The sequence below is a fragment of the Xiphias gladius genome, chromosome 1, assembly GCF_016859285.1.
Source record: "Xiphias gladius isolate SHS-SW01 ecotype Sanya breed wild chromosome 1, ASM1685928v1, whole genome shotgun sequence".
Lineage (NCBI taxonomy): Eukaryota > Metazoa > Chordata > Actinopteri > Istiophoriformes > Xiphiidae > Xiphias > Xiphias gladius.
In genome coordinates this window covers 17,674,249-17,689,910 of record NC_053400.1, presented here as the reverse complement: position 1 = coordinate 17,689,910, position 15,662 = coordinate 17,674,249, and the positions used below count along the sequence as shown (strand labels likewise).

General features: G+C 41.3%; 1 protein-coding gene across 8 annotated transcripts; it reads right to left on the bottom strand.

Annotated features, from left to right (window-relative positions):
• Positions 1–2,787: 2,787 nt before the first annotated feature.
• kif7 (kinesin family member 7) lies at positions 2,788–15,368 on the bottom strand. Of its 8 annotated transcripts, none has more exons than XM_040129099.1 (21): positions 15,239–15,368; positions 13,590–13,655; positions 12,627–13,019; positions 12,115–12,312; positions 11,552–11,951; positions 11,101–11,448; positions 10,558–10,750; positions 10,282–10,449; positions 9,756–9,914; positions 9,189–9,334; positions 8,892–9,013; positions 8,517–8,672; positions 8,217–8,422; positions 7,801–7,998; positions 7,134–7,259; positions 6,375–6,551; positions 6,078–6,293; positions 5,594–5,800; positions 5,154–5,352; positions 4,811–4,972; positions 2,788–3,536 (listed from the first exon to the last, which is right to left on the bottom strand). In XM_040129099.1, the coding sequence occupies exons 3-21, from the start codon at positions 12,955–12,957 to the stop codon at positions 3,142–3,144; spliced, it is 4,107 nt and encodes a 1,368-aa protein (XP_039985033.1). In that variant the 5' UTR covers positions 12,958–13,019; positions 13,590–13,655; positions 15,239–15,368; the 3' UTR covers positions 2,788–3,141. The 8 variants fall into 8 exon arrangements, with proteins under 8 accessions (XP_039985033.1, XP_039985024.1, XP_039985015.1 ...); XM_040129090.1 differs by having other exon boundaries at positions 15,243–15,368; XM_040129081.1 differs by having other exon boundaries at positions 13,590–13,652; positions 15,243–15,368.
• Between the last annotated feature and the right edge of the window lie 294 nt (positions 15,369–15,662).

The following is a 15,662-nucleotide window of genomic DNA, read 5'->3' as shown; positions in this document are numbered from 1 at the left end:
TTGTAAAGCAAGGAAACCAGGCAGCAGTTCATAAATTAGGCTTGTCGATGGGCTGCATAATTCTTATGTATAGATAAATATGTAGAAACATGATGAAGTGAGTCAGGATCCATGTCTGACCTTGTGGCCTCCCCACGTGCTTGTCTTACCTGTAAAAAGAAAAAAAAAAAAGAAAAAAAAAGAAGTGGTGCATGGAGGGTGTCTCTCTGTCGACCCAGTACTTAAAGCCACTACAGAGACTGTGGACATTTCTCACTTTGGTGCCCCCTCAGTGGCAGTGCAAAGAAAGACGCCATTTCAGACAGCAATGCACAATTAAATTCACTGACAGGTGCATCTGCATCTCTGAGGCCTAGCCAACATGTTGAATGTCGAAATGCATTGCCGACCGTACACCTGCATTTACACAGTGTTTTCCTCTTTCATTGGTGCACAGCCACTTTTTGCAGCACATTACTGATGCCAGCCATTCATATATGTGTTGTAGCCCTCTGCCAGAGATGTGTGCAATCGCATGCCTGGCCTGGTAGGGAACAACATCCACACAGTATATCACAGAGACCCTCTCGTGGGCTTTGCTCTGCAGCACCATGAGTGATCAAAAACTCCACAGTCAATGAAGACAGAAAAAAAACGACAGTAATTGCTTTATAGGCCGTGAGGAACAGCGGTCTCCTTGGTGACGTTTGCCTTATAGACTGCCCAAATTATTATCCCTAGAATAAAGAAAACATTCTTGGTGCATGAATGTTTTCCTGCTGCACTGCTTCTCAATAATTTTCAGATGTCATTACATTGCTCTCCAATAGCTTCTCTTTAAATTTAGGCTTCAAACTAATTTATTTTCTCTGCCCCACAAGTGTCTAGAGCTAGGATACAAACATGGTGGGATGAAGTGCAACTCTTCAGTGCAGGAAGGTGTAGCTCAGATCGGCCCAGCTTTATTTTGGCTTTGGTGAGTTGAATGGTTTTGTTTTCCTGACGGCATGAAGCAGTCAGGACTTTTTGTCCCCTTGCATCCTGTTTAGGGTGCAAAAATCTCCCGAGATACACTGTCCCCCACCTCCTCTGTTTCATAGCAGTGTTCCAGCCTGAGCCCTGACACCAGCCCTTCCCCCCTCAGATGAGTTGTATCATTTCTGTCCCAGGAGTTCAAGCTGCTTTTCAGAGCAGTTTGAGTGATTCGGGCCTCTTTATCCTGCCTACAGCTCTGCCCACTGTCTCCTGCCCAAACCACAAGGCCTGTTTTGGAGCTAGAATTATGCGAAGAACTGATGTTGTATTTATTATTAGACCATTATTGGATTTATCTATTGCAAAATAGTATTTTAATTTGTGTGATTATTTTAATCTGCTCCATTTAAACTGGCATGGGCATGGGCACTTAAATGGGCATGGATTTTACACAGTGTCCAAGTTTCAGTCAACAGGCAAAACTGACTCCAAAAATATTAGACTCATGTGAAACATTGAGGATATACCGCCCTCTAGTGCTCAGATGGTGGCCACACTCCCATCTCACAGATTTGAACTGTCTGTACTCCACTGGTGGTGAAACGACTTGTTAATGAAATATACTGTCTTGCCCTTCAGAGGAAAAAAATTTAATTCATAGTAAATAATCTGGATCTGCCGCAAAACCTCCTGCGTTCGTCCCTGGTCCACGCCCCATCCCTCCACCAAGCTCGGTGCAAATCGATTCAGTAGTTTTTGTGTAATCCTGCTGACAATTAAAAAAAAACCAAATTGTTCCTATAAATTGGTGCTTTTGGGCATTTCTTTTTCTGCCAATATTTGTTTACTGTTTGACAAACTGACATCATTAAAAGTTTGCCAAATTAGCTATTAGCAGTTCCTTTTTGCAATATACTCATGTACACTCCGTCACTTGATTACTTTAATATTGAAGAAAACTTAAAAATGTGATGATTATCAAATAAGTTCTGTAGTTATAAAGGATCTTTTTCTATTATTTCTGAGTGAATTTATGGACATTTATGGATGGACATCAGAAAAAATGATCTTTGGATAGCGTAAGCCAGCACTCGCAGTATCTTTGCCTCATGTCTCCTCCTCCGTGCCTCCCTTTCAATTCTTCCAGCTTCCCAGTTTGAAAACCTCTGTAATGAATTAACTGATCTTCAAAACGTTACATTTAAGTCCCATGTTTATTTTTTGTCTACTTATGTTGGCCCTGGTTTATTACTGTGAAATATTCCAGTAGACTGAAAAGAATAATTCCTTCATTTTCTCCGTTGCTTATTTTCTAGCTGTGTGAGACTAAAACCTTTAAGTGTTATGGTATCTGGGTTTTGGTTTTTCGTCTGCTATCATCAGATCAGCTGACGTTTGCTCTTAGCAATAAATCAGGATGAACAGCAGGTGCATGTTTTTGATGATGCTTCAGGTATTATTACTCATAATCTTCATGGGAAAAAGGTTGCAACCTTGAAATGACAAGTGTTAGCCATCACTTGCATTTTTCTTTCATTTCCTTGTGTAGTTTTGGATGCTGGTTGAATTTCCCTCTTGGGGAACAACCCCACAGTCAGCTGTGGCCTCGCAGAACTGCCCTTGCCCCAATGATCACAGATGCAGTGAAACCCACACCACATCTACACTAATCAAAGTTGATAATGTGACAACATCCAACACGACTGTCGATTTAAACAGGGTTACGGACCAAACAGCAAACTCACTTCCCCATTCTTGTGTCACAATGTGTGAAAAGGTTTCGGAAAAGCACGGCCTTGATGTAGAGAGTGATGAAAACGCAAGTCAGATGAGTGTGGAAGGCAAATACAATTTAATATAAAATATTGGAAAGGTCAAAAGACTTGCACTTGATTAGGGAGCAAGAGAACCTCAAATTGTAATGATGCACATAATTCATGTCTTATTGACTTTCATGGTTGTTAAGACCATACACCTACCAATTACTGTATGAAGTGGAAACATAAACTTTACCTTATTGAAAGTGCTTCGTGTAAAATCAGTGGGTGTCCGTTTTTAATTACAAAACATTATATACACGTACAAAAACTGTAATAAAAAAATGAAAAATGGATAAAAACAACAATCTTTCAGAAACCACAGAATCAAATATACTTGAACGGTCTTCAAGTAACAATGCACTGATGTTCAGAGCGGATTCTTCCGTACATCAATTAATGCATTGTTTGAAGTCAGTGGTCCGGTGTTGAGGCTGGGGCGACGTGACTCTCGGCGAGATTTCACCACAGGCAGAGATGTCAGCCCACCCCAGGATCCCATGCCAGTTTGAACTACGCGGTTACCAGGAACATCCCCAGCCGCCCGAAGCCACAGCTCCTCCATGACAGCAGGTTCCTCTATAGGGAGAGAGGAGCGTCTCCATGTGGATGGCAGTGGGGTGTTCACCAGCTCGCGCATCTCCTCCCTAGACCTCGGAGGTTTGTCGGGCAGTCCCAGGCTTCTGGCTCCTGGGCTGTCCTCAGGGCAGCGAGTCAGCTTCTCAATGCTGCCGACGCCTGCTGGTTTACCGTCAGATGGCACAACTGAAAGACAACACATGTCAAAAAGACAGTTAGAGCGGCCAAACAACCTTATTTTTAACAGTGAGGATTACCCAACAGACTTGAGTGCTACTTTTCTGAGCTTACTTATTGAATATCAAAACAAATGTCATGATAGAGATCCGAGGACAAAATATTTTATCAAAGAAATAGGATGTCAGAATTCAGAATATCTATATTTTGTGTAAAGGATGTTTCAACTCCATCATGGAGTAGAAATCAGGCAAGAACCCAGGAAAATCAAATCAGAGTTTGAAACTAAAAAGCAAACTACATGTAGGTACAGACGCTAAGATTTTGTGATCTAATCAGAATCAGAAGAACTAAAAAGTCAGGAAGTAAAACTACATTCAGCAAATTTTCACCAATTCTCAACAACTATGAAGATTGTATTTATTATACTGTTTATAATTATAGGTTGTCATGATGTTCTGATACTGATGTGTGACTGTGACATTTTGAAAAGATGTTGGAATGGAGAAGTTTAAATCTGAACTACTGCCCAGAAATTAAAACTGGACCTACTGTATGTTCTTGCGGCTGAACGTCTGTGATCGATGCTCCGAGCTGCAGGCAAACTAACAAGAGCATCACAAAACAGGTATAAAAGAGATAGTTGAAGGTATTAATGTGCTAAACAGCTGCAAAGATTAGTTGATTAATTTATTAGTGGATTAACTGATTGCCAGAAAATTAATCAGCAACTATTTTGATAATAATTTTGATTGTCTGGTTCCACCTTCTCTGGTTTCCTAGTCGTCTATGATTGTAAAGTAAATATCTTTGTGCTTTGAATTGTTTGTTGGAGAAAACAAGACATTCAAAGTTACTACTTTGGGCTTTGGGAAATTGGGATGGGCATTTTTTAACCATTTTGTATCTTTTCTTTCATTTTATAGACCGAACAACAAATTGATCGATTGAGAAAAAAATGGACAGATTAAGGGATAATAAAAGTAATCCTTAGCTACAACCCTAATGTGCTGCGGTTACCTAACCATTATCTTACCTCCGTCAGCAGCAGGCCGTAATTGAGCTAGTGACAGTACAGCACAAAAATGGAGGGGGGTGGGGGTGGGGGTGGAGATACAGTACTTGCTCAGAATCTATGTAAGGATCGGAGAGAAACAAACCATTTTACAAATCTTTTTGCAAAACTCTGTCAAGTGGATTTACCTGAGGGTATGTAGAAGGCTATTTGCCCTCAAGTCATTTTATATGGCAAAGTAAACACTTTGATCCAACAAGACATTTACCTTTAGCATGCTCCTTTGGCTGACTGACTGAACCACAGAGCTCCCTCAATTTGTTGCTTAGTTCCACATTAGCTGCCTTGTAGTGGTTAAGTTCTTTGCTGAGGTTATGGATCCATCCCTCATACTGTCGCTGCCTTCCTGCCAAGCCCTCGTCTATTTGCTCTGTGGGGGTGGGAGGATACAAACATAAGGTTATGTATATGCACTACTACTACTACTACTACTACTAATCAGTTCTAATGCCTGATTATGGAAATAATCAGAGGGAAAAAAAAATCTAAAAATGTAGAAGATATGTTACCAAATAATTATTTTTGTAAAAAGGTCCATGTGTGAAATGCACCTCGACACTGCTGCAGTAAGAGCTGTACGCTCCTCTCATGTTCCTTCTGCTGTTGTGTGAGCCGGCGATCTGTGTCAAGCTGTGTCCGATCGAGGGCGTTTTCCAACCACTGCACAAGCCTCTGCTGCTCGTCTAGTTGCATTTCCAGCTCAGCCAGGGCCAGCTGCAGCTTACGCTCCTCCTCACGAAGAGATACCACCTACAGAAAACGTCCACATCAACACTCTTCAGCATACATACTGGTGAGTTTAATATAGAGAATCTTACCTTGTAAGGTCTGATAATGCTCTGATTTCTTATGAAAGGTTGAACAAGTGTTGCTAAGAATTTTGTTTAATGGTATAGATGTTAAAATGACATTAGTGCATTATAACCAACTAGCCAAATAGGCGAGAACGCCGCAAACAACGGTTGAATCTCAGGTTGATGACAGGACAGACCTTGTCAAAGTACTTGCACAGCAGTGCTCTGGTCTCGGAGGCAGACAGGTAACTGAGTTTGGCCATGAGGTTCATCTCCCACTGGGAGAGCATACTGGCAGAAGCCCTCAGCTGTCTCTGTCTCTGAGTGATGGCCTCATTCTTGTACTCGATAGCTGCATCCAGAGCCTCGATCGCCTCGTCCAGCTGGAAAAGGGTTCGCTCCTCCTGATAATATCAGAGGGAACAGAAATGCCTTAATGACAATTTGAACACAGACATTCAGCCACAGCCAATGATATTACAGTTTCCAGTGAGGACTGATTACTGCCACATTGTGCCACGTTCTTGCCAGTCAGAATTCCTGCTATTGCTATGTGAGTACTCAATACATGTTTGCAGCACTGCTACAGTATATCTTGCTTTATCTGAAGTATTTTTTATCTTTCTGTATCCAAGTGATGAAAACATATTAACATGCTTGAACCCCAGTGTCATATCTGACCTCAGGTGAGAGCAGGCTACCCTGCCGCAGCTTATCGTCCAGCTCAACTCGTTGTTTGAGCAGTGAATCTTTCTCTTGACGCAGGTTGGAGATCTCTTGGCGGATCTGTTGGGAGTCTTGAGCACTGCCGCTGCGAAGGAGGCCGTTCCTCTCACTCAACTCTTGCTCAAGTGACTCAATTCGCCCGGTTAGTGTCACCAGGTCCTTACTCAGGGCCTGGAGGGAAGATGAATACAAACCTTCAGCATTTGCCAGTTTCCTGTGTCACCGAACTGAGTTGTTTGGGTTTGTTAATACCTGACTGGAGCGGAGCCTCTTGGTCTCCAGTCCGCTGCGTTCCTGCAGCAGGGCTTCTTTCTTCGCCAGGATTTCCTCTCGTTTAGTCAACTCTCCTTCCAGATCTTCCAGGCCTCTCCTCTGTTCCAGTACCCGCTCCATTTCCTCATCCAGCCAGCGTTTTTGTTCTTCAATCTTCTGCTCAAAAGGTAGTAAAGCGCACAAAAAACCCCCCAAAAAAAACCAAAACAAAAAAACAAAACAAAAAAAAAAAAGACACACACACACACACACACACACACACACACACACACACACACACACACACACACACACACACACACACACAAAAACATAAAGAAGCAGTCATGATGGAGTGTTACTGTATTACCAGGATAATTCATAATGCTGACACTGATGTATTTTCATGCATTACATGACCTCATATCGTATTTTCACTGCTTATAAATGTCTGTCCGTTCTGACCAAAAATACTCGTGTGTAATTTACACTCAGATCAATTTATCCCTTTGTACCCAGTACTTGGTTACTACAAAAAAAACTGCTTGTTTATTTCGCAAAAACACTGCAATAAAAACAAAAGACTTGGCCAGAAACTTAAAAACAAAGTGCTTCACAAGCCCAGATCCAAGTGGGTGACAGGAACAACTAGCAAATAATTCCACACCTCTTTACAGAAACTTACAAGATTTTTAAAACAGAAATGATCCACTAAAGTACAGTATGTTAAACAAACAATTTATATATAATTTGTTGCACCTGTTGCTCTTCCAATGAGATGACTGAGCCGTTACTGCCACTGCGTCTCTGCCTCTGGAAGGCAGCGATCTCCTCTGTCTTTATCCTCAGGATCTTCTGCTGCTGCTCATTCTTTATCTCGAGCTCCTGTGGGAGTGGTAGGGGAGAAGATATAGATGAATTACAGTTCAAAGGAAAACCACCTATATCAAAAGTAGATAAATGTCATTGGCACTTATGTACTGAAATGCTTTCTTTAAAATCATTGCCATACATTGGAACTTTTTTTTAATGTACAGAGGTAATAATCCACTTTTTTAAAATCAATTACGGGCAACTCCAAGAGAAACCAAGCATGTAATTTGTGATAAACCGAGTCCAGCTTAGTAGCAATGTTTATGACTAGAAATCTCTGGTGTGGCAAAGCTCAGCAATAATTTATATTGAAGCCATATGGGATTGCCATCTGTCCCGTCACCACTAATACATTTCCCATCAAATTAACCGCTACATCAGTGTCAAAAAGACTGATTCTCTACTAAAACTGCAGCATTAGGTGTGTCACTTATTACTGATTTACATTTCTTAAATGAGGCTTTTCATGAACGATGGATAAATGAGCCTTGTTTGTTTAATCATCAAAACAAATAATGATGCCACTCTGACAGTGTGCTCTCCTAAGTGGTACCTTGACTCTGTGAGTTCTTCGTTGCATCTCAGTCTCCAGACGTCGTTTCTGCTGACTTTCCTGACGCAGCCGCTTCTGCAGCTGCTCCTGCTGCTGCCTCATAGACTGGACGCTGCGCTCCAGTTCTAACACGCGGCGTTCACTCTGTGCAGGCAGGTTAGCTAGACGAGCAGTATCCCTCTGACGTTGACTTAGAACCTAAAACACGACCATCAAAAATTTCCCTTTCAGAAGTTCAAGTCTTTTGTTCTTAATTACACATCACGGAAACAGTCATCAAGCAAGAAAATGGGTTTTAAATAGTCTCTTCAAATATTCTTTCAGAAGTCACACAATCCAATTCAACATCAATCTATTTACAGCCATCCGTTGCTTCTGTGTTATTATGCATGAATACAGAGGTTTGACAGTCAAACCTGAACTTTGCTCTGAGCAGCAGCTATCTTCCTGCGACATTCCTGTGCTCTGGTCTTGTCTGTTGCGCTGATCTCTCTCTCTTGCCTCTCTAGATCCTGCAGCTGCCGCTGGGCTTCCTGCAGCTCCTGCCGGGCCTGCACAGCTTCACTCTCCAGAGCCGTGATCTTATGGCTGTACTGCCTGTTCAGGGCCTGAGCATCCTTACCTAAAAAACAAAACAACTGATTCACAAAACCACAGAAGAGAAACTTTTTGGAAAAGGTGCAGCCAAGGAAGTGTAATGTGATTGCAAGAACTACCTGTTTTGACCAGCTCCTTGATGAGGTCTTCCTTCATGCGGATTGTGACAGACAGCTCCCTGATCTTTTGCTGCGCCTGAGGTAGACCCCACTCTGAAACGCCTTCAAAACTTTTCAAACTCTCCCGTACAGATGTCTCCCCGGAACTGGAGTTGGCTACACATTGATTTTGGAGAGTACACAACAGGTCAGTTGGTTGGTATAATGAGGAAGGGGACAGAGCGTCAAGGCAGCGATTGAAAGAGTGGCAGCTGTAGAAACATTTTGTGAATATGTAAGTAACAATTGGATAAAGAATGTCAACAGTGATGTTAAAACAGGAAATCAGAATCCAATAATAATTAATGCAGGGGTATCTGACACTACTAGACTTACATGCTTTTCTGGCTAAACAGAGGTGCTGGTCTGGCTCAGGCAGCTGAGATGCTGGCCCTTTACCACCAGCTGCTAGTCCTCCTGACAGCATGTCCCTTTTGGTCCAGGTCAGGTTCACCTGCCTGATGGAATCATGGGCATTAAATCATATACACTTCAAACATAACACAAGCACAGGTGCAATGACATTAATGCTGCCCTTGAATGATAGGTCTGTAATGTGTGCAGTATTTATTTTATTAAGGCTCATTAAAATAGTGTAAGCTGCAAGCTACGATGTCTATAAACACAACATACTTGCGTCTCTCCTGGATGAAGTTGGAATGACTGCTCTCTTCTTCTGTGTCTGGCATTTCTGTTCCTCCTAGGATCCCCTGCTCCTCACAGAGGTAACCATCCTGATCACCACAAGGCCCATTACCAAAGTAGCCCACTGGACTAATCTGTGACCACACACATAAACCCACAGATTTACAAACACAGGCTACGACATATTCTTTAAACTGTGTGAGAATAAATTTGGATCTGTATAAAGATGATAGTAAAAATAAGATCAATTAAATTGCCCTTTTTTATGCATATTCAAACAGATTTTTCTAGTTCTAGTTTCATCAGTGTGTGGGCCTTTTTTATATGATGATACTCTGGTATATTTCAACTTTAGTATGTACTCATCCCAGCCAAGAACATGCACCTCCACTTACCACTGGAAAACCTTTCAAAGTAGAGATTTAAGCACTATTCCTCTTTCAATTCAATTATGTCATTCAAAGAATGACATAATTGAATTACTGTTTTATTTTTAAGTCTACAAAACAAAAACAAAATACACAGGATGAAAAACTAGCTCTGCTTGTTGGTTACCTGTCTGTATGTGCCTCCATTCTGACTGTGCTGCATGGAGCCCATAGGGGCAGTGTGTGGCCGCGATCTCAAGTTAAGGCCCAGGCCCATCAGCCCTGTAGCAGACAGCTGACATTGCAGCTCTGTTATCAGGTCCTGTTGCTTCTGCAGCTTATCACTCTGAGTCAGAAGGAAAAAAAAAAATCAGTAACAGGTAACAGATAATTGAAGGCGAACACTAAAACATGCAGTGTAGGGTCGTCCAAAATGCACAAAATACTGAGTCTTATGGCAGTTTTCCATCAGGGTGAATATCTGTACAATACCATGCTGTGACCAACCATGATCACAACCACATGACAGGAATGGCACCAGTGAAGTCATTTCTTATCTTTAGCCCTGGACCCTTTGACCGCAGCAAGCTCAAAAATTCATTATCTTTTTGATATGTAGTCACATTTTACCTATTCTATAGGTCCAATTCAGTTTCTGAGCAATAGTTCATATGAATGTGGTAGAGCAATGTTAGAATTAAACTGTTTCTGACCTGCTGCTTGTATTGCTCCATAGCGTCCTCCAGAGCTGCTAAAAAGTCTGTGTTCTCTCTCTCCAACCGCTGAATCTGTGCTTGAAGCTGAACAATACTATCCTCTTTTTCTCCTTCTTTCTCAGTTTCATGCTCATGGCTCCACCTCTCCTCTGCAGCCTCTGGATCCTGGTAATAAACCACATTTATAGACATATTAGTTCTGCATGCCTACATTCTGAAAAACGGTCTTGATTACTTCTTAAATAATTATTTGAGAGAATGAAAGAGACATACCTGGTTCCTCACAGTAGGCCTTCCTCTCCTCAGTGCAACACTGTCCTCAGTGGAGCTGTTCTCGATACCACTGTCTGGTCCTGAGGCAGTGGTCAGTCCGCTCCGTTCCTCCTCCACTGAGCACAGCCACTCCTTCACCCTTAGACTCTGTTCTGCAGTCAGAGCCCCTTCACTCTGCAGCTCCCGCAATAACCTGTGATATACCAGCAACATAAAAATTGAAGGAAGAAACATTAAACACTAATGCTTCTTAAACCAATGAAAATTACACCAAAGACACATCTCACATCTGAGGGAACCTTGGAGTGATGCCGACTTACTACCTCACTGGCCTGAGGGATGCAATCAACTCCACTATTGTCAAAAAACAATGTAGTTTAGCCAGTATTTTACCAGAGGAATCATGGACTTGTGTGATGTAAACTCTTTATATTTATAAAATATCCAGAATACGTGACATATGAGTGGTTAAACAGAGTGTTGCACCCTTACAGCACAGATAAAATTATGCAGACCAAACTCGATCAATGAATGTGCTTTAACCTGTAAGCAGTGTCTGTGCAAGTCCTATAGTGAGCACTTTGGGCTTGCAGTCTGCTAATCTCTCCCTCTCCAAGTCGAGGCCTCCTGTTTGGATCAGCGTGAGCAATGATGCGGGTCTCTGAACGCTGGCGGTTTTCAAGGGCCCTGCGAAGGGCCTTAATTTGTTGCTCCAGCCCTTCCACACGGTCTGGCTCCCGCTTGCAGTTGACCGTAGCCCGGTTCTGAATGTTTCTTGCCCTTGTGGCATAGTTTAGTGTATTCAGACTCTCATCAAAGTCTGAGGAAGATGGGCTGATGCAGGCAATCATCAGTGTTTTTGAATTTCCTCCCAAAGAGTCTTTTAGGATCCTAGGTTAAACAAGGATTATATAAATTAAACCAAACTGAAATATTACACCAATATCTCTTGGAATGGTATGTAAAAGTATCTCATGAACTTATTAAACTGTACCTTGTGATTTTAGAGTCTCTGTACGGTATGTGAGAGCCTTTCCTCTTGGGGTCCCCCAGTGCCCCGATAACATTTCCCAGGGCCAGAAGACCGCTGTTAATCTGGATGCTCTCCTTCAGTCTCTCTCCAGTGTTCCCTGTCCTTAAGATGCGTTCTGACCCTGCCAGGTCAACAAAGTGGAACTTGGAAGACAACACTTGCGGTCCAGAGCTTGTAGCAGTCCCATAAAGGCGCGAAATTCCCCGACGCTGGTCCATGTACACAGTAAAAATCGTGTGCGACCGGCTGGAGTTTGGATTCATCTGGGTTGCACCAGTGTGCCTGGCTGTGTTTCCTGACTCTAGTAAACTCAACACCTCATCAAGACCTTCCACTTCGCACTCCTTTACGCCACACAAAACTATGAAGTCACACACACACAACAAATATAAAATGTCATAAATATACACACAAACCAATTACAAGTAAGTAAAATACTGAATAATATTTAATATCAAAACCACAAAAAATATGTTTAGAAATAATTTATGTAACAGCAGAATGAAGAGATTGGTATTCCATACCAATATTGCCTTTATCCTCCCGGATGTGGATGTCCTTGCTGGCTGTCTCCACCTCCAGTAAGTCCTTGAAGTCCTCTTTGTAGACCTCCAGGTAGGAGACTCGGACAGAGAAGTCTGTGAGATCATTTTCATCTAGCAACCTGAAGACATCTGCAACAGCCCTGGGGATGATACCCTGCTCCTCATCTCTAAAGGAGCCTACAAACACAATTGAAACAGACATTAATTCATGCAACTGGTTTTATACACTAAAGCTCGGTTAGAGCACAGTGCTCTCTTTTTTTGACAAGTCAAACTGATTTGTACTTTCTTTCTGGTCTTATCCTTGCAAAAATACTGCTGAACAGTATCAATGCAGTGCAAAGAGGTACGGCAGTTAAAATTTCCCATCTCAGGTTGTATTTTAATACAGTGTGCATAAGGCACACCTACCCACACTGTGGGAAGCAAATACTTTGCTAATACTTTGAAGTGGACAATGTAACAAAAGCAAAAAGAAAGAAATAACTTACAAATATTAGCTTCTCCAATGGTGTAAGTCTTGCCTGAGCCTGTCTGACCATAGGCAAAGACTGTAGCATTGAAACCTTGGAAGAAGGCATCTATGAGTGGTTGGACAGACACAGAATAAACCTCCTCCTGACAGCAGGACTCTTCAAATAGGAAGTCACAAAGGAAGTGTCTGTCATGGCCCAAAGTAACCCGACACAGTTCCGGGTCCACGGTGATACAGCTCTCATGGCAGTGTAGAAGCTCTTTAGGCAGCAGGGGGCGGACTCGAACAGCTACTTGCACTGCAGAATAATCTCCTCTACCTTGGCCGACGGGCACTTTGGGAGACATTTCTGCTACGCTGCTGGGGCTCTTATGTGTTCTTCTGTTATGTACTGATCATCTCCGGACCACTACAGGGGATAAAAATCATCTGTCACCAAAAGTTTTTTCAACATTTCATGCCATTTGGCTGAAGGATGTAATAAGGCCATTAGTGAGGATGTGACTGATTGCATGATAATGCAACAAACCAACCGAGCAGCTCAAAACACACTTTTGTGTACAGAAAGACAACAATTTTTACCATAAGACCATCTTTTACAACCATTTCAACTTAAGCTACGATAGGATAGAGTGATATGGATAAAATCCTCTATTCCAAAATGTTTACTTTTATAAGTTGACGTGAATATAAATATGGTGATGTAGTTTGTATTCTGGAAAATCAATTGGAAAACTGATTGGCTTGTTGGATAACTGCATGAATAAGCAGGTGTACAGATGTTCCTAATAATGTGCATTGTGATTACAAGAAAAAAAAAAAGAAAAAAAAAAGAAAAAAAAAAACTAGAAAATGTGCTCAGTAGAGCGGAGATCTCCGCCAAGACCAGTGTTAAAGAAAATAAACCAGACTTCAGAGGAAACAATTCAAATTCATAGTAAATGATCTGGATCTGCCCCAAAAATTAATGGGTTCATACCTGGCCCGTGCCCCATCCCTCCACCAAGTTTGGTGCAAATCGGTTTAGTACTTCTGCTGAATCCTGCTGACCAACAAACCCACAAACAAATGGACACAGATTACGTAACCTCCCTGGAAGAGGTAATAGAAAACTCACTACTTAGTGAGAAATAGTGTCTCGTTTAATAGCTAATTTGTTTCATAATTCATTTGTCATTGCGTGTAAAAATCACTTTATGAGGGAGTTGAGGAGAGAGAGGCTGCTGAACTGAATGCGCTGTCAGGTGATCAATCATGTCCCGATCAATCACATTACAGGCATTACTGACAGCAGATAAAGTCAGTCAGAGCTGCGCACATAGACTACATTTAAAAGAACACTAGATTTTAATTAGACTTTATGAATTTCTTTTATCATTCATTGTAGCCTTACATATCTTACAATGATTCCAACACTGCACCGTGGGATGATAATGGAAATAATCATTAGTTGTAGGGCTACAACAAACGATTCTTTTCCTTATCCATTAATCTGCTGATCATTTCCTTAATTATACGATTAATCACTTAGTCAGTGAAACAGAAGCAGTAAAGAAAAGCCAGTCACAACATCCTAGAGCACAAGGCAATATCATTACATGCCTTTTTTTTTTGTCCAACCAACAGTCCAAAACCCAAAATATTTAATTTACTATCATACAGGGCAAAGAAGAAGCCGCAAATCCTCACATTTGAGAACCTGGAACCATCAAATGTTTTGGCTTTTTTTGTTTTGCTTGACAAATGATCAATTATCAAATTAGTCGCAGCTTAATTTTCCGAAATTGGCTTATCGATTAATCGACTAGTTATTGTCGCTCTAGTTAGAGCAGGCCTAAAAGTGAAAAGTAAATTGTTGTTTTGTGTTTTGATACTATTCACAGGAGTGGCACCGCACGCAGTGAGCGTCTGCACCTCCACCGACTGCAGCGGAAAACCACTTCCCTGAACTCATCAGGGACCGTAAAGGTAGCACCCACCACCTGGATGGTCTTCTGTCAATCTCTATGTTGAACACAAACTTTGGTATGCTTCAATGTACGACACTTCAAAATCGATGAGATGACTAAAAACTGGACGTGACTCCTGCTTAATTTAATACAAGTAACGTTAACGATAACGGTTACTATTATCAGAAACGTGAGACAACATGGATCAAACTCACAAATTTACGGAAATACATGTTATTATTATTATTATTATTTTTTTTTAAAGTTGGTTAATTTTAGCCACGGTACTGCAAAGTTAACTTATTTTAAACGTTAGCGAGGTAACGTTAGCTCGCCACCGTTACCACTGTTTAACAAAGTAGCTAGATGGTAAATGCGTTATCCGTAAGAAAAAAAAAAAAAAACCCACACACATTTCGGCTTTTTCTATAGCTTCTGTAACAGGAAGCTTCCCAAATTTCACACGCTAGTTAAGGCGTCTTTTTCCCAGATAACGTCAGCTAAGCTAAGGCTAGCCAGTTAGCCAGCAGTCCGAACAACAAAACCAAAACATGAGGATGAGGCTGGATATCGTCATCTGGAAGTGCTACTACATTCTCCTGCAAGAAATGGGTAACGTTTAAACGACATGCATTGGCGGGGTAAGTTATCGTAACCACTAACAGTTAACACAACTTACTTACTTTTGATGAGGCAGAAGTTACTCCATGGATTCAGGTTAACACTGGAGTTTTTTTTTTTTCTTCTTTCTTTTTTTTCTTCTTTTTTTTTGGAGAATGGAAGTTGAGGGGCAGTCACTGGGAGGAGCCCGAGAGTTTGGGAGTTTAGGTTTGGTCTCTAAAGAGCATCGTGGCTTAAAAAAAAAAAAAAAAAAGGTAAAAAGCATTTATTTATAAATAACCACGCTGAGAGTATCTTAACATTTTTGTATAATTAATGTGATTTAATACTAAAATCCTGATTTGTAAATTAACTCATTTACTGCATTGTTTTGCCTGTTCTTACTTAACAGCATAACTTTACATACATAATGGGCTGCATAGGATTATTACATTTAATTTATTCATATTGACTGGGATGTACAAGTTTTTACAAAGATATAT

Excerpts from the sequence above, each read along its gene's own strand:
- kif7 (XM_040129099.1), bottom strand. The coding sequence starts at position 12,957 with ATGTCTCCCAAAGTGCCCGTCGGCCAAGGTAGAGGAGATTATTCTGCA. Across the intron at positions 11,952-12,114 it reads GGAGGATAAAGGCAATATTG|TTTTGTGTGGCGTAAAGGAG; the intron begins GTATGGAATACC and ends GTGACTTCATAG. Across the intron at positions 7,999-8,216 it reads CTGCTCAGAGCAAAGTTCAG|GTTCTAAGTCAACGTCAGAG; the intron begins GTTTGACTGTCA and ends GTCGTGTTTTAG.